We start from the raw sequence: 18,184 nt of genomic DNA on the forward strand, positions 1-18,184 counted from the left end.
ATACCAGATACATTCTTTTGCAATGATCAAGAAACACTGGCTTCACAAGACAATGTGCTAGCAACAGGATTTTGGCCATTACCGGATTTCTTTCTCAGTTCTGCACTGCATGCATTTGTATCCATGTAAATCCCTTTTCAAACGGATACATGTAAAACAGTGTGGGATAGTGAAGGGAGCAAAATCAAGTCTGTTCTTCTCATATGCCTCTAAGATCATGGAAGTCAGTGATTCATGACAACAGTAAACAGTGAACAGGAAAAGACCCTGATTATTTAAAACTTGTGATATCAAGGAACCTCTTGGTAGTGAACATGCGCAAATCAAGTAGAAACCAATTTGCTGATAGATTTCCAGTGCAGTGATTCCATGCTGCGGGGGGGAGGGGGGTCTTGCTCCACAGTTTTAACAGTCCTTCAAGGGAAAAAAAGATGAAGTGGTTTTAAAGAAATAGACCTTGCAAAATTAAATTGTGTGTATTATTTTGTCCAAAATGAGCTTTCAGCATTTGCATATAACCAGAGGCTTTCTCTGATTTGGAAAGGCAAAAACATTGTAGTGATGCTAATATTATTCTGCTCAGGTATCCCTGCAGATCAGAACTGTGTGTGGAAATGGAAGGCCATCCTTTTACTGCAACTAGATTGACGTCAATTCTAGTCCAAGAGTTAACTAGAAGAAAACTGAAATGCCCTCTCCTTTTAGGATTATTCTTTCCCAGAAACAGTTAATGAGTTGGGATTTCTTCACATAGTATATACATAAAACCATGTGTTTGCTTCTTAATGAGTTCAGATGTTTGGTCCGCTATGTAGAATCAGGAGAATTTCCCCTACATTAACCCCTGGATCATTTGTTCAGGACAATGAGAGGTTTTAATACTATAGATCAGAGTGGGCAAATTTCAGAACTGTTGGCTCTGTTATTATTTATATTGTTTTAACTAGAATTTCATGATCAAACAGTCAGTACCAGATGTAAAACACACACTTAGAAACAAAGAACAGGATGTTCCTGAGCACATTCAAAGCCCTGAAATTATTAATTTTTACTGCCAGGTCACACAGAAATCCATAGCCAGTCATCCCTTCAACAGCCTAGATCACACACACACACACACACACACACACACACACACACACACACACACGGCCTGGATGCTATTGTTAAATAAATAGGAACCAGAATGCCTTGCCCAAACTATGGCAAACCATGGAAAGATATGTCAGTAGATCTTAGCCTGTCATCTCTCCACACCATCATCAATGACTGAGAAATTACTTAAAATGTATAGGGACGTATGAGTATGCTGATGTGGCTGTGGAGCTCTCCACTATGAATCCTCTATGCTACAACTATACATGGAGAAAGAGTTGCTAGATGTACAAGCTGGGTTTAGAAAAGGCAGAGGAACAAGAGACCAAATTGCCAATATCTGGATAATGGAGGAAAGTTTCAGAAAAACATCTATTACTGTTTTATTGACGATTCCAAAGCCGTTGACTATGTGTGGATCATCATAAATTGTGGCAAGTTCTTGGTGGTATGGGGATAGCAAGTCATCTTGTCTTTTTCCTGAGGGATCTGTATAACGACCAAGTAGCAAAAGACCACAGAACAACAAATTGATTGGGAAAGGAGTATGGTTTGCTTGTCTACACTCACCCAACCTATTCAACTTGTATGCAGAACACATCATGTGACGTGCAGGACTTTATGAATCCAAGCCTGGAGTTAAAATTGCTGGAAGAAACACTGACAACCTTAGATATGCAGATGATACCAATTTGATGACTGAAAGCGAGGAGGAGCTGAGGAGCCTTATCACCAAGGTGAAAGAAAAAAGCGCAAAAGCTGGGTTGCAGTTAAACATCAAGGAAACCAAGATTATGACAACCAGACTGATTGACAACTGGCAAATAGAGGGAGAAAATGTGGAGGCAGTGACAGATTTTGTATTTCTAGGGGCGAAGATTACTGTAGGTGCAGACTGCAGCCAGGAAATTAGAAGACGTTTACTTCTTGGGAGAAGAGCAATGGCCAACCTCAATAAAATAGTGAAAAGCAGAGACATTACACTGGCAATGAAGGTCCACATAGTGAAAGTAATGGCATTCCCCATAATAACCTATGAATACAAGAGTTGGACCATAAGGAAGTTTGAGCAAAGGAAGATAGATGCTTTTGAACTGAAATAAGGCCCGATTACTCACTGGAGGGAAGGATATTAGAGGCAAAGATGAAGTACTTTGGCCACAAAATGAGAAGACAGGAAAGCTTGGAGAAGATAACGATGATGGGAAAAATGGAAGGAAAATGGAAGAGGGGCCGACCAGGGGCAAGGTGGGTGGTTGTTATCCTTGAAGTGACTGGCTTGACCTTGAAGGAGCTGGTGGTGGCAATGGCTGACAGGGAGCTCTGGTGTGGGTTGGTCCATGAGGTCACGAAGAGTTGGAAGCAACTGAAAAAATAAACAACAACATTATTTTCCAGAGATTGTTGGTCTGCAATTCCTACCGTATTAGACCTAGGCAGCTTAGCCAATAGTAAGGAATGCTGAGAGGTGAGATCTAACAGCATTTGGAGTGCCTCTACTGCTCACCCTTACCTTATAATGAAAGATGTTGTCAAGGAGTATGAAATCTAAGATCTGCTCCACACGATTGTCCTGTGCAGGTGAGTGATCATATGAAGTCTGTGTGTATGGGGAGGGCGAGAAAGACTGAGAGAGAAAGAGAAAGATACACAAATAAAGTTCAATCATTTATAAAGATAATGCCAAGGTCTGTTTTGCTGACTAACTACTCATTGTATAATCGATAGTGTGTTCCTAAACAGTGTACAAACACTTAGCAAAATAGATACATACCTGCATAATTTTCAAATCTTATGCAACTGAAATGGTTTTGTACAATTTCCCCCCCAGGACAATGGACATCCTTGTGGACAAAAGATATAAAAAATAAGAGTCTTAGCAGCAGATGCCTCTTAGGTGGAATTGGGGGGGGGGGGTTTGGGGATCAGGCAGGCACAAATTAGCAGTAAAGGATCTGATAGCATCCACTGTACGGCAGCAGTGAGATCTGAAGAAGAAAGGAGAACATAGTCCTTGTTTCCCTATCTTTCCTCCCTCATACTGCTGCCTAATTACTGATGGTGAACTCCTTTCATTTCAATTCAGAACTGAGTCAGCAATTATGAATGTCATTGGAGTACATTTAATTAAAAACACCTTTGCGCCTTTGTTTGGAATATTCAGACTGTAAGTGCTAATACTTTTGTACCCAGGTTACCCCCATGACACATAAACAGAGGCAGGAGAGGGCCTGGGAGAAGCCAGAAGTTCACAGGAGTACAAAATATCTAGGGGAGGTCTTAGGGGGAAGACCCCACCCCAACAGTCTAATGCAGACTCAGTGCATTGAGTTGCTGGGATGGAAAGCAAAGAGAAGAGGGAAGATGGATAGGTAGCTAGATGAGAGAATGGCCTTGTGCTGCAATTTTTGTTGCAAGCCTCCCATCTCTACCAATGATAATTTTGTTGCACATGTTCTTTGTTGCCTTATAATTTTAGTACATAGGCTGTACAGTTAGAACAAGTCAGATCGACAAGGAACAATTACAGAAAGGCCAGAGAGGAATTAAGAGTCCAAAGGGTCATTGCTGAAAAGATATTGTGTAGGTGATGTCATGTCTTTTTAGACACTTAGGAAATCAGGATGTCATAATCTCTTCTATCACAATGTTTTTACTTCTGTGGGGTGTGGAGATTTTAATAATAATAATAATAATAATAATAATAATAATAATAATAATAGTCCAGCATATCTATCTTGTTTGCTGTGACATAATAAAATAATAATTGTCTATGAAAAAGCCACCTGCCTGCCATTAATAGACAACCCACCTGTGTTGCTGTAAGAGAACACAGTTCTTTGCAATGGCTCCCTTTTCTACCAATTCTAGTCACTCCCTGAGCATGAAAAAAAATCTATTTTTAAAATTACAACTGTCAGAATCCACAACAGGCCTGATTGCAAAATAGTCTTTTCCTTCCTAATTTTACCTTGGCTCCAGGAAAACTGTGGCCACTATTTACAAGTATCCTGCCCAGAGAGATGTCAGGGCATCCTATTCTCTACTTCTGATGACAAAACAGAGGATGTGAGGAGAACAGGGGAACTAAAACCCTTATCTGTAGGGAAGCCTGGAGCCTTGTCTGGTCATTTCTACTGGTGCCACTGGGACCGAGGGATGGGGAACAGGGAAAGTTGAAACATTGTCCTCTGCATGGTTACATGGTATTTTTAATTGTCTCAGAAGTGACTTGAGAACATTCTGCAAGTTGCTTCTGGTGTGAGTGCATTGGCCGTCTACAGAGACGTTGCCCAGGGATGCCCAGATGTGCTTCTCTCATGTCCCTGCAAGCTAGAGCTGACAGACAGAAGCTCACCCTGTCTCACGGATTTGAACCAACAACCTTCAGGTCAGTAACCCAACCTTCAGGTCAGCAGTTCACAAGGATTTAACACATTGCGTCAATGCCAGTGGTCTTTACTTAGGATCTGGCTCTCTTATTGTGCAAGTATCGGCATTTTCATCGACACTTACTATAGGGTGCTGGCAGTTTTCATGACTGCCTAGGTGTGTCTGTCATCTTCCCATCATTTTTTTGTATTTTGTGGCTATGTGCTTCCCTCTCCCTTCCCAGAGCACATGTTGGATGTAGTGGTTGCTTCACTACAATAACAACAGTATATGTTTTCATATTATGTAATAAAATAATGTTTCTATCTTTGTCCTAACATCTTAATATTTAATGGGCATTTAAATGTCCTGTAAAAGATGTTGCCAACCATTTTTCAGCATTATTAACCAAATTATATGCATTAAAGAATTAGACAGTGACAAGTAGAACTGTCAGCTCTTGTTGATTTGTGTACAATTCATTATTCCATAAATAATATTATATTGCAGATGGAGAAATATGTTTTCCAATATTATTTGGTATTGGTGAAGATGTGTGATAGAAGGAGTCACTCAAAACAGTGTCAATCGATCTGATTATGAAAGACCAAAGGTCATAAAAGGCTATAAAGTGAAACTAAACAATTTGATAAACAAGTGCAGTATTAAGTGTGTTCATTCCATTGCCAGGATCTTGTTGCAGAAATGGTTGGACATGTTTGTGAGATGCACAACACCTGCATCCAGTTCAGGGTTGTAGAAGTGTAGTTTCATATCCAGTGATGATGTATGTGTTGAGGCACACATCTGGCTGTCTGGCTGAAGGTGGGAGAAGTACTCCTTCGGTTATGCATCTTTGGCTGCATTTTTGGCTGCTGATGTAATTAATGTATCTGTTCATTTTGATAGTATGGCACTTTGTTTGGCACTTTGTTTATTGGCTCAGCATCATGGAGGCAAAAAAAATGTAAGAGCAGGACAGTCCCTTGTGCCTCCTTAGCAGGTGATTGCCACTGTATAAATCAGAGCTTTCACGGGCTGAGTGTGCCACCATCCCCTCAAAGGCAGCAAGAAAGTGCACATAGATCTTTCCTTCCAATGCCATGCGGAGCTCAACTTGCAAGGGATTTGTGCATGAATACCCATTTCCATCAGACTGGAACATTTCATCTCATGTCCCTTTTTTTGACATGCCATCCCCCCATTGGAATGGTATTGGATCACAATTACGGTGCAATTAGCCTTGTTTTCACATCACCTCCCACTGCTAGATGTTTGAAGATTTGACCTCAACTACATATTTTAGAAGAGAAGAAGCCTATATTAAAACATACACAAAATGTATGGCCCAGAAAGCTTTTTGGAACAGAAAGTTTTCAATTGTTATTCAAACACAAACTAAAATAAATAATCATTTAACTTCCAGAGAAATGGTACTCTTTAATAGCTTAAGCAGCTGAGAGGGGCCTGAGGCTGTTAGGAATGGTGGGAGTTGAAGTCCAAAACACATGGAGGGCCGAAGTTTGCCCATACCTGCTGTATAGTGTAAGCATATTCATTTACTGATCTATTTTGATTCAAATCGCAAGTCTCCCAAGAGGATATGTTGTTCACTTGCTGCTCCTGGCAAAACTGTTTTCTATAAGTAAATGGCTTATATTGCAATGTGTTTTTAACACATTCAGCTCACAAATTGTGCAGAATTCTACAACTGAAGAATCACTGAGATAGAGAAACAAAAAGAGGCAGTTTTCTGTGAACTAACACAGAAAACAATATATTGCTAACTTGCATGAAGATGTCAAGTGAAGACAAATGGAACATATAGAGATTTATTTTTCTCTCAGATCCATGGGAATTCATTTTCACTGTTTTGAAAATAAATGTTAAGGGCACTTTGCAGGGAAAATTCCCAGTGGTTCACAACCAATATTTGAGAATCAGAATAACACTCTGGAAGCTGCTTCTTTTTTTGAAATGTTTTCTTTTGCTATTTGAATCTCTGATTAGACTTACTGAGGACTGAAAGGTAATAGTATTCTATAGGGATTTTATTTCATTCTATTTCTATGGGAAAATGGAAAGAATTGTATATTATGTACTTATTTTATGATTTCTCTGCCTAACTAATTTAATTCAGGTAGATGTACCTTTGCAGGTAAACAAGATTGAAACTATTAAATTAATTAATTACACAAAATCATGTTATGTTTTGAATTTGTTTATTTTTGTACAAAATGTCATAATTTATCAATATTGTGCAGCAAAATATATTATCGCTCACATCCCAAAATAACCAGACAACATTTCACTTCCTTTCACTCAGTTTCTGGCCTTTACGAAAATGGCAATACTGGTTTGGCAGCTCAGCAGCTAAAAATAAAGTGCTATAATTACGTAGTCTTGGAATGCCTCCACTTCACAAATGTGATACACAATCATTTAGACAACCACACTGAGTTTTGTTTTGCTTGTGATGTTTAGGTTTACACAACCAAAAGCCCCGTATCTTTCACATTCTCAAGGGTACACATACATAAAGTGCTACTGTTTAAACATTCCCTCCCCCCGGAAAAACAATTTCACGACATGGATCTGGTTCACACCAGGCACTGTAATTCACAAAAGTCAAAGATTGTCCCTTTGTGCAAAACTGCACAGAGAAGGAAGCTGCTCAGACATCGCTGGGAGATCTTGAACGGAAGGGCACTTTAGCCTGAAAGCAGCCGCAAAAGAGAACCCACATGGACCGCTGGATTTCTTGGTTCCTGTAGGCATAAATTATAGGATTGATCATGGAGTTGTACGTGGCAGGTAGAAGTGTGGCATAAGTGTACACAGCGGGATACTGGGGCTTCCCAACTACACAATAGATGGCAAAAGGCAACCAACTGGCTCCAAAGGTCCCAAGGATAATAGCCAGTGTGGAAACCCCCTTTTTGGTTGCTACATAGTGGGAAGCAGTCAGGAAATGCTGCTGGAGGGCTATCTGGTGTGCATGCCTGCAAACGATTTTGCAGATTTTAATGTACAGGTGGAGCATGAGGATGAAGATGAAGAAGAAGGAGGCTGACAGCAAAGTCACATTGCTTTTGGTCAAAGGTCTGACAATACTGCAGGAAGAATAATCTTCCAGACAATTCCAGCCCAGGACAGGCAGCAGCCCCAAGCAGAGGGAAACCCCCCAGGTGATGATCAGCATCATATGGATGCAGAGAACAGTCCTCTCGGAGTAGTAAGTCAGTGCGTTGTACAGGGAAAGGTACCGATCGACCGTGATGGCTAGCAAACTACTCACGGAGGCTGTGAAAGAGGCAACAAGAAAGCCAACGGTGATAAGGCTGATGGTTTCTGACTGGATCAAATACTGGAACACAAAATTGAGGATGAGGCCCACGCCGGCCAGGAGGTCTGCGGTGGCCAGGCTCCCAATCAGCACAAACATTGGAGTTCTCAGGCTGGGAGTGTAGAAGATGATGGCCACTACAATGGCATTTTCACAGGCAATGATGGTTCCAGAGATGCAGAGCATAATATCCCAAGGGTTGATGAGGAAGATGGGGAGCCTGGAGGAAAGCTCCAGGGAGGAGTTGCCAGCACTGGCTTGGATCCAGGGGGCAGGGGCCCCTGTCTCGTTGGAGGGGGTGCTCTCATTCATTTCTGCCACTGCCAGGCCTGCCACCTGGAGGAAGAGGAAGAGGAAGAGGAAGGAGGAGGAGGAGGAGGAGGAGAGGAGGAGGAGGAGGCAATGGAGATGGAGATGGATAGAGATGGAGGTGGAGGAGGAGGAGGAGGAGGAGGAGGAGGAGGAGGAGGAGAAGGAAAAGGAGAAGGAGAAAAAGAAGGAGAAGGAAGAGGAGGAGGAGGAGGAAAAAGAGGAAGACGAAGGTGAGGAGAAAGAAGGAGAGGGGGGAGAAAGAAGGAGAAGAAGTAGAAGAATGTAGAAGGATGAGGAGAGGAAGGGGAAGAGAAGAAGGGGAAGGAGAAGGAGATGAAGAAAAAGGAGGAGGAAAAAGAAGGGGAAGGAGAACAAGAGGGAAATGAAAGTGACAAGAAAGAAGAAGAGAGGGGAAGAAGAGGAAGAAGAAGAAGAAGGAAAGGAAGTAGAATGGTGAAGGAGGAGGAAGAGAAAGGAAAGGGGAAGGAGAAAAAGAAGGAGAAAAGAAATGTTAAAAACATAAGGCTATGCTATGTGTTGTCAAAGGCTTTCATGTCTGGAATCACTGGATTGCTGTGAGTTTTCCGGGCTGTATGGCCATGTTCTAGAAGCATTCTTTCCTGATTTTAGAGTATTAAAAAAACTCTATAATCAGGACAGTAAATAAAGAACAACACTCAGAAAACAGAGGAATTCCAGGCATGAAACAATCAGGGCCAGTTAACACCTCCCAACAAACGATTGCCCCAAGGCAGGAAGCAGCCAGACCTTGAAGTTGAAAGGCTATTCAATGCTAATCAAGCTGGCCAATTGCAACATTCACACTTTCCTCCAACAGACAAGAGTTCTTTCTCCCACCATGAACAGTCCACACATATATAAACCCCACTTGCCTAGTTATTTACTTATTTATTACAACATTTATATCCTGCCCTTCTCACCTGAGAGGGGACTCAGGGTGGCTTACAATAAACACACATATAAAAATTATACAATACACTATAAATCAAATTAAAAATTATTAACTTACATCAACATTCATGAAAACATTCTAAAATACAAATGGACATGTTAAAGTTCAAAATAGTTTCCAATAGACCTCACACCCTCTGAGGATGCCTGCCATAGATGTGGGTGAAACGTCAGGAGAGAATGCTTCTGGAACATGGCCATACAGCCCGGAAAACTCACAGCAACCCATAAGCCTATGCTCTCTGAACACTTCAGAAGTAAGTGGCGCAAGTAAGGAGGAAGGCGCAGAAGGAGAGGGAGGACCTGCGCGAAGCCAAGGGAAACTTGTTTAGGGCAAGAAGAGGGCATCTTACCAGAGAGGGAAGGAGGCAAGGTCAGGAAGGAGAAGCCCGAGACCCCGGAGCGAGGTCCGCATGGGCTGTTGTGGCAAGAGCCGGGAAGGGAAGGGCTGGTGAGCGCTGCCCGAGGTGCTGAAGCCCGGCTCCTCGCCCGTCCGCTTGCTAGCGCTGCCCGAGGTGCTGAAGCCCGGCTCCCCCCCCCGCCCGCCCGCCTGCTAGCGCTGTCCGAGGTGCTGAATCCCGGCTCCGCGCTCTGTCCGTCTGGCCCACCAGGCTGAGGGCACGCTCGCCCGCCCGTCTGCCAAGGTCCTCCCTCTCTCCCTCTCTCTCTCGGGGGCTGCGAGGCTTCCTTCCTCCTCGCGTGGCTGTGGCTGGCGAGCGACTGAGCGGAGGAAGGCGCGAGCAGAGGCTCAGAGGCTGCCAGTCTGACGTCAATGCCAGCCGGGCGAGGGCAGGGCGGAAGTGGCTCCCCGCGGGAAGGCAAAGGCGGGGGGCTTGGCCTCAAAGACCCCCCTCCCTCCTTCCGCCTTGACTGGGAGGAGAAAGGGAGCGCAATGCAAAAAAGGGGAGGGAAGGGGCACGTGGACTGGCAGGAGAGGCGGGAGGAGGGGGCGCCCAAGTCCAGGCAGGAAAAGCCTTGGCACTAAGGTGACGGAAGGCCAGAGAGAGTCAGGGCTGGAGACCCCTTTGGGGGGCTGAGGAGGAAGACGCCATTCAGACACCCAGGCCACCCTGCCATCAGCTCGTGTATCTTACTATTGGTTTCCGTTTCCTGGCCTGGATGCATGGAGTGGTGACCTGGTGTCGCCTCTGGCCCATTGAAAATAACTGCACCCAGTCTCTGGGCACATATTTCTTTGGAAATAAATGGCAATCCTCGAATGATATAATCATAGAGTCGGAAGAGACCTCATGGGCCATCCAGTCCAACCCCCTGTCAAGAAACAGTAAATTGCATTCAAATCCTAACCTTATTGAAAAGATAAAAATGCCTTCGACAACACGATCTCACATCTCTTTGGCAAATGTGAATCTCCATGAACATGTGGAGAATGCCTTTTGAAAACCACTAGTCAAGAAAAGCATGACCATATTAGAAGTCATTTATTTATTTATTTACAGTATTTATATTCCGCCCTTCTCACCCCGAAGAGGACTCAGGGCGGATCACATTGCACACATATAAGGCAAACATTCAATGCCATAACATAGAACAGAGACAGACGCAGGCACGGGCACGGGCGGGCCTCGAACTCATGACCTCTTGGTCAGAGTAATTTGTTGCGGATGGCTGCTAACCAGCCTGTGCCACAGCCCGGCCCATGAGTCATGAGTCCCCTCAGGTGAGAAAGGCGGGATAAGAATGCTGTAAATAAATAAATAAATAAATAAGTCAGCTCTTTGAACAAGTGATCTTCACAAGCATTCATGTAATGTCACACAGGTAACTCAGCTGTTAAACTGAAAAACCATATCTTGGACTGCCAAGGACAAAGACATGCCACTACAAAAATGTATTTGGTTAGCAGAGGATTGTTGCTTCTTTGATGTTGCAGTTGCAGTTGTAATTGTAATTGCAGTTGTCCAAAAGATATAAACTCCCTCAAAAACTCTTAGTTTAAAATATGCACTCAAAGATAAAAAATAAAGTCTTCTTTGAAAATAACATATCTTGTTTACTCACAAACATCTTGTATTAATTCATCATACAGGCACATTTCTTATTAAAGTTCAGTTATGGATCGGATGTAGCTTCTCTGTGTGTTAAGTACACAGGGTATCATTCTTAATTAATAGTCCATAGTCTTTAGGTATAGTTGCACTTACTGAAAGCCATTAAGCATACATGCATCAATTGAAGACTATAAACTGCAACATGCATCCACCTTCATTGAGGTGTAAAGCAAACTTATTACACCTGCTTTCACTGAAGAGCAAACACATACATGCATCCACCTCCACTGAGGTCTGATGCAAACTAAATTTAAAAATGAAGTCTTGAGTCAGAACATGCTCAGTACAATCATACATCTATACCTCCTCCCACACCAAAGAGATACAGTCAAAATGGCAAATCAGCTTACACATAGACTATAGGTTAGCAAATATATACCTTAATAAACAAATAGTGAGATGGTTGAGAGGTTGCTATTTCCAACATCCTGACACAGATGCCTGAAGTGGTGACCTCGTGCCACTTCTGGCTTCATCAGCAGGGCAGCGAGGAAAGCAAAGAGGGGGCTGAAGGCAAAGAAATAGCTGAAGGCAAAGGGAGACACCCCCAGCACCCACAGGGGAGGACTGGGGGCCTTGTGGTGCCTTCCAGCTCATGTTCTCTAACACTTGAGTCCCAAACAATTCTTATCATTTCTGCTGGTTTATTAGTGAAACAACTGGACAGGGGGATTCCTCTAGTATAGGCATGGGCAAACTTTGTTCCTCCAGGTGTTTTGGACTTCAACTCCCACAATTTCTAACAGCCGGTAGGCTCTTAGGAATTGTGAGAGTTGAAGTCCACAACACCTGGAGGAACAAAGTTTGCTCATGCCTGCACTAGCACCTGAGACTTTTCCAATTGCAACCCAATGTGGTTTTGATCGGAAGGAACTGTGACTAATGCTCCTGGATGTGAGGTACATGTGTTTGCAGAGCCTTGCTACTGCTTTCATATGTTACCCTTTTTGGTGTGCAGATGAAAAGATAAGAAAAAACCGAGGCCCTATACTAGGCAGGTGGAGCATGAAGCTGTGAAATCTTGTGTCAGTCTTTGGAGGAGGGAGCTGTGGGCCAAGGTCTTTTAACCCTTGTGTCCCTCCTGCAGCTGATAAGTTTGCTGCTTCCTCTGGAGGGAGACAGAGGGGTATAAGGTAAGCCAGGCAATGAAAAGCTTCCTTCTGGACACAGAAGGGAAAGAAAATGTGTTCACAGACTGAGTGCAGCTCTCAACAGCTCTCCTACATCAGCAAAGGCAGCAACAGCACTTTTGCCTGTGCACCTCATTAGCAGGTTTCTGGCCAAAGTGTGACAAGGTCTTGAAGTGTAGATATCTTTAGGAAGAAAGTGAAGCTCAGTGATTTTCAGCAGCTGTCCTTGTATCAAGGTCATGAGAGGCTCTCTTGAACTTTGGTGAAATATTTGAGCTGCACATCTTCACGTTCATTATTTTTCACTAAATAACTGTAATGATGGCCATGTATGAGGGGAAGTCATAGGGAGAAGGGAGCAAGCTTGTTTTCTGCTGCCCTGGAGACTAGGATGCGGAACAGTGCCTTCAAACTACAGGAAAGGAGATTCCACCTGAACATTAGGAAGAACTTCCTCACTGTGAGAGCTGATCAGCAGTGGAACTCTTTGCCTCAGAGTGTGGTGGAGGCTTCTTCTTTGGAGGCTCTTAAGCAGAGGCTGGATGGCCATCTGTCAGGGGTGCTTTGAATGTGATTTTCCTGCTTCTTGGCAGGGGCTTGGACTGAATTGCTACAAGGTCTCTTCCAACTCTAGGATTTTATGATTCTATATAATGAGCAGATTATTCTAAAGAACATTAAAAGTCCAAGGCAATGCTTTTTTATACAAACCCTCACAAAATGGTCCAGTCAGTAAGCTGAACATGGCTCTGAATAAAGGATCTATAAAATGTTTCTATGTTAATACACCCCAAATTAAAACTTGGTAACATGCTTCAGCATTTGTATGTATAATTGACAAGCTGTCCTCTCCATGCCTGGAAATTCCTAGTGCATTTCAAGGGTCATTAACTAGGCAGCAATGCTTTTGTGATTTTCTGGAGTGTCACCAGACAATTCTATTTGATTCTATTCTAACAATTCTATTCTAACAACTACCATGTCAGACTACACAGAAAAGTCATTGAAATCCACAAGCATCTGGACAATTTCAACAGAGAGAAGGAAACCATGAAATGGACAAAATCTGACTACCAGTATTAAAAAAACTCTAAAATTGGAACAGTAAATAAAGAACAACACTAAAAAAAGCAGGAGAATTCCAGACAGAAAACAATCAGGGCAGCTAACACCTCCTAACAAAGATTTTCTCCAGGCAGGAAGCAGCCAGTCCTTGAAACTGCAAGGCTTTTCAATGCTAATCAAGGTGGCCAATTGCTACATTAACACTTGCCACAAACAGACAAGAGTTCTTTCTCCCACCCTCGACTTTCCTCAAATTTATAAACCCCTCTTGTCTAGTTTTCAACAGACTTCACAACCTTTGAGGATGCCTGCTATAGATGCATGTGAAACGTCAGAAACAATGCTTCTGGAACATGGCCATACAGCCCGGAAAACTCACAGCAACCCAATTCTATTTTATTCAGGATTGCTATGCTATAGCTTGCTTGTACCCACATATAGGCCTGGTTCTGAGTCCCTGGTTTTGGGGGTCATTTGCAGGAGATGGAGTGCAAATTCTCCAGCCATCTCCAGGCAAGAGGAATAAGTCATATGCAAAATTCTAGCTCACTTAATAGAGCAACAGCTTGCTACAATTTTGAAAGGTTAATTGATTTGTAGCGTCATCTTTCAAAGGGATTTCTTACGAGAGCCAGTGTGGTGTAGTAGTCTCAGTGTTGGCTATGATTCGGGAAACCAGGGTCCAAATTCTCACTCAGACGTGGAAACCCTTGAGTGGCCTTAGGAAAATATGTCAAACACAGAGCTTAGATTTCAGGAACACTAATTTTAACCAATTCAAGGAAATACTGGGTGGAATCCCATGGCAAAAGCTTGAGAAAAAGAATTGTAAAAAAGATGAAGAGGGTGGAAAAAAATGAAGAAAAAGAAGAGGAGGTTGGCAGTTGTAACAGAATCATAGTAAAATAATCTGACGCTTGCAGCTAACCATTTTGTCATCTTTGGAAAATGAGAAAGGAGCCCCCAGCAGGTGTTCAAAAATATACAATGTACATCATGTGTTCCTGAGGTACTCTTCGCCACAGTCAACTTGAGCCTTCAGCTTCTACTTAAAAGACATGAAAGAATTGGAGGCTGAATCTTCCATTTAGTCTTGAGTGTGCTTTGGAAGAAATGCATCACCCTGCATACATAATTATCATGCACTTCTTTGTTCTTCTAATGGATGGTTATCGAGACTTCTCCTCTTCACTGCCCCTCCCACTTCTTAGCAACGTGGCTTCTTCAATATTATTCATCACAATATGACACAGTCAGGTGGACTGACATACAGAACTGATTGAAATAATGTAGCCATTGCCACCACTACAGATTAAAAAGCACATGTAGCTGCTAAATCAATGTCTTGAAGAGGAATATGGGCTTTCATTACCTCCCACTTGGCAGAGGATAATTGGATATTGCAAATAAAATTGAAGTCTCTGCACTTCTCAATGTTCCCCACAAGAAGCATGTGAAGCAATCTGTTTAATACTCCAAAGGCAGAAAAGCCCTTACCCCCTGCTTTCTTTAATGACACTATATTATTACTATTTACACATGATTTGGTATGGATCTGTTAGCCAAGATTTAGAAAAACAGACAAGATGCCAATGAAGCCAACATTAAATGCTGTACTTCATCAAGATCTTGTTGCTTCCCCCAGAAATATTAGCCCCCCCTCTTTCCTAAAAACCCACCCTGTGCACCCCAAGCTTAAAGAAACAGTGGCTGCAGCGGGAGGAAACCAGAATGAAAGCCACTAGCATCAAATACCAAGGTCTAGTGTGGATCTCAGCCTAAAGTAGAAGTTGGGCATGTGTGGCCCTAGGCTTGCATGTGGACCCCAAAGGATGACACTTTCAGGACCCCCAAAAGGAAGAGAGGGAGAGAAAAAAAGAGGGGGAGAGGGAGAATGATGGTACATTTTTACTTCTGGAAAACTCTAGAAGTAAAAATTTACCTTTTAAACATGTTACATACCTGTACTGTTTGACACCAGAAAATATACTAAATCACAAATGCATTGGGTTGCTGTGAGTTTTATGGCTGTATGACCATGTTCCAGAAGCATTCTCTCCCGACCAGAGGAGCCATGTGACTCCAGAATAGTAAAATGCTCCACTGGGCCATGTTGGTTTAGGGGGTGCTATTGGAGCTACAATCCAAAATATGGGGTTAGCTCTGCTGTTTTCAAGGTAGCCTTACTCTAACTGCTCCCTTAAGAAACAGTCATCCCTAAAGGCTAGTCAGAAAAGATTACGAGAATGTGAGAGTCAATCAGGTTTGAAGCAAGCTGCTCTATGACCACTTTTTCTGAATGTAATAGTCTAGTTCTTATCCAAGGACTCCAGGATACTCAGGAGAGATATGTCAAACAGAGAGAGAGAGATGCAAGAAGGAAACACACAGAAATGCAACAAAATATTGTAAAATGTCTTTAAAAATGTCCTTAAGTGTACATTATTTCTTGAAATGTATTTTTTCCATGCACCCTTCCACTATTGTCAGTTTATGGTTCTTTTTCAAAAATGTCTGATAACCTTTTATCTTGTAACTTTGGGAGTTTACATTTATGTTCATTAATGACTTAACATAATGCCCAAAACCTACCTTTACAGCCAAGCAGTGCCCAACACAAGTGATTTCCAAGGCTTTGCAATCTGGGTGCTGGGAAATGACATCTACAGTGTTCTCCTAGTCAAGAGCACACTGAGAGAAGCAATTGGAGCAGGACCCCAAGGAGCACCACAGACATCATTTCCTAGCACACAGTCAGAAGCACCTTGGAAATGATTTGGCTGGAGTAACAGCAGGTTGAAAAGAGTAGGCTTGGGAGGGAGGATGACAAATCATGGCCATTATTTTGAAAATCTGGACACTGCCACTTACATTTCCATTACCTTTTAAAAAACTTGGCTGGGATGTTTGTGTGGGCACATCTGGACTGATTTTTAAAAGACCAGAAAGTCCCAAATTTTGTTCACAATCTTTCTGAATTTATTTTGAGATCCATATACTGTATATATTTTGTTCATTCCAGAATATTTTCTGTCAGCTCCCAATATGATCAGAAACTTTCTATACCAGTTTCCCAGGTCAGTTTATTTTAACCCAATATAAAATCAAAAAGAACAGGAAGAAATCTGGGATTTGAAGCACTCATTGTCGTTCACAATGGAAGACATAGAATCTATAATGTTTTGTAGGATCCAAAAGCTCGGTCTTTTTTATTATTATTATTATTATTATTATTATTATTATTATTATTATTACTACTACAGTATGTCAGCATGCTAGAAGAAGCAAACACCACCAGCACTGAAGCAAGGCTCCTACACCATCAACTCCACTGTACTGAAGGCCACATTGTACGAATGCCCGATCACCATCTCCCAAAGCAGTTACTCTACTCCCAACTCAAGAATGGAAAATGGAATGTTGTTGGACAGGAAAAGAGATTTAAAGATGGGCTCAAAGCCAACCTTAAAAACTGTAGCATAGACACCTAGAACTGCGAAGTCCTGGCCCTTGAGCACGCTAGCTGGAGGTCAGCTGTGACCAGCAGTGTTGTGGAATTTGAAGAGGCACAAATGGAGGGTGAAAGGGAGAAACATGCCAAGAAGAAAGTGTGTCAAGCTAACCCTGATTGGGACTGCCTTCCACCTGGAAACTGATGCCCTCACTGCGGAAGAACATGCGGGTCAAGAATAGGGCTCTACCTACGCATCCACCGCCAAGACACTACCCTTGGAAGGCTTGAACAATGAAGAATCACCTAAGTAAGAAAATAATTATTATTACTGAACATTTATTATAGAATTGCTTTATTAACTGACTGCATATTTACAAAAAGACAGAACTTCCTCTGCAGGGGTAGAGTTAATTCCTCCACAGTGATTACTCCTTGGAAAAAAAGAATTGAGTAGAAAATAGCTTCTATTAAAATCCATTTAAAAACATTTCAAGCCTGCCCTTATTGCAATTATTAATCATATTGCTTAATTGAAGTTTCCCTTCCTAACCACAAGATAATGCCAACCCTCATTGCCCACAATTAGTGATTTGTACTAGAGAATTCATCACTCTAGTCATTTTTATTAAAATACCAAACACTACAATCATTTGGAGACTGTCTGTATAACGGAGGCGCTTTAGTAGATTGGGCTAATCTGTTCATTTTACAGATCATGGATGGTGTTACTTTTTAAAACATTCCAGAGGCTAGTGGGGGGGATTCTGGGCATCATAGTCCAAAAGAGTAGCTCTCCTACATTTGTAAGATTGAATTGGCTTGCATTATGAAAGTAGAGAGTGTTTTCCATACTGAAATCAAAAAACACTCTACCCATTTTAAATCAGATGTCCATACTGAGTGGAAGTACTAGCATTGGCAAAATATCTGTAAAATCACTTTTAAACTGGAACCAAAGGACTTCCTTACATGAACCCATTGTTCCACTACAGTCACATTGTTATTGATAGTGGATACATACTGCATTGAGCATCTTCAATATTGTATCGCTCATCATTAGCACAATTGCACAAATTCTCCAGTTTATATTCCACTATTGTGTATCCATGTACCCTAATATGTCCCACACTACTGCTTTTCCTTAGCTGTTCATTATTATTATTTGATACACAACAAGATTAGTACACAGCAGACAAGATCACTATGTTGGCTTTTGTATTGGATCACACATCAGACACTCCCAAGTCTGTAGGACTATGTGCTGTATTATTATTATTATTATTATTATTATTATTATTATTATTATTATTATTATTATTTCATTATGACACAGCAAACAAGATAGATATGCTGGATTTCATATTAC

The 18,184-nt window shown here is 42.0% G+C and overlaps 1 protein-coding gene and 1 long non-coding RNA gene across 2 annotated transcripts; one reads left to right on the forward strand and one right to left on the reverse strand.

The window, feature by feature from the left end:
- Window positions 1-6,672: 6,672 nt before the first annotated feature.
- gpr6 (G protein-coupled receptor 6) lies at window positions 6,673-9,921 on the reverse strand. Its single transcript, XM_008121041.3, has 2 exons — window positions 9,451-9,921; window positions 6,673-8,149 (listed from the first exon to the last, which is right to left on the reverse strand). Exon 2 carries the CDS (start codon window positions 8,123-8,125, stop codon window positions 7,142-7,144), a length of 984 nt encoding a protein of 327 aa, XP_008119248.2. The 5' UTR covers window positions 8,126-8,149; window positions 9,451-9,921; the 3' UTR covers window positions 6,673-7,141.
- On the forward strand, window positions 8,117-17,305 carry LOC134298791 (uncharacterized). Its single transcript, XR_010005874.1, has 2 exons — window positions 8,117-8,355; window positions 16,628-17,305. It is a non-coding gene; the product is annotated as an uncharacterized LOC134298791 (long non-coding RNA).
- Window positions 17,306-18,184: the final 879 nt, after the last annotated feature.

The sequence above is a fragment of the Anolis carolinensis genome, chromosome 1 (genome assembly GCF_035594765.1).
Source record: "Anolis carolinensis isolate JA03-04 chromosome 1, rAnoCar3.1.pri, whole genome shotgun sequence".
In the NCBI taxonomy this organism is placed as follows: domain Eukaryota; kingdom Metazoa; phylum Chordata; class Lepidosauria; order Squamata; family Dactyloidae; genus Anolis; species Anolis carolinensis.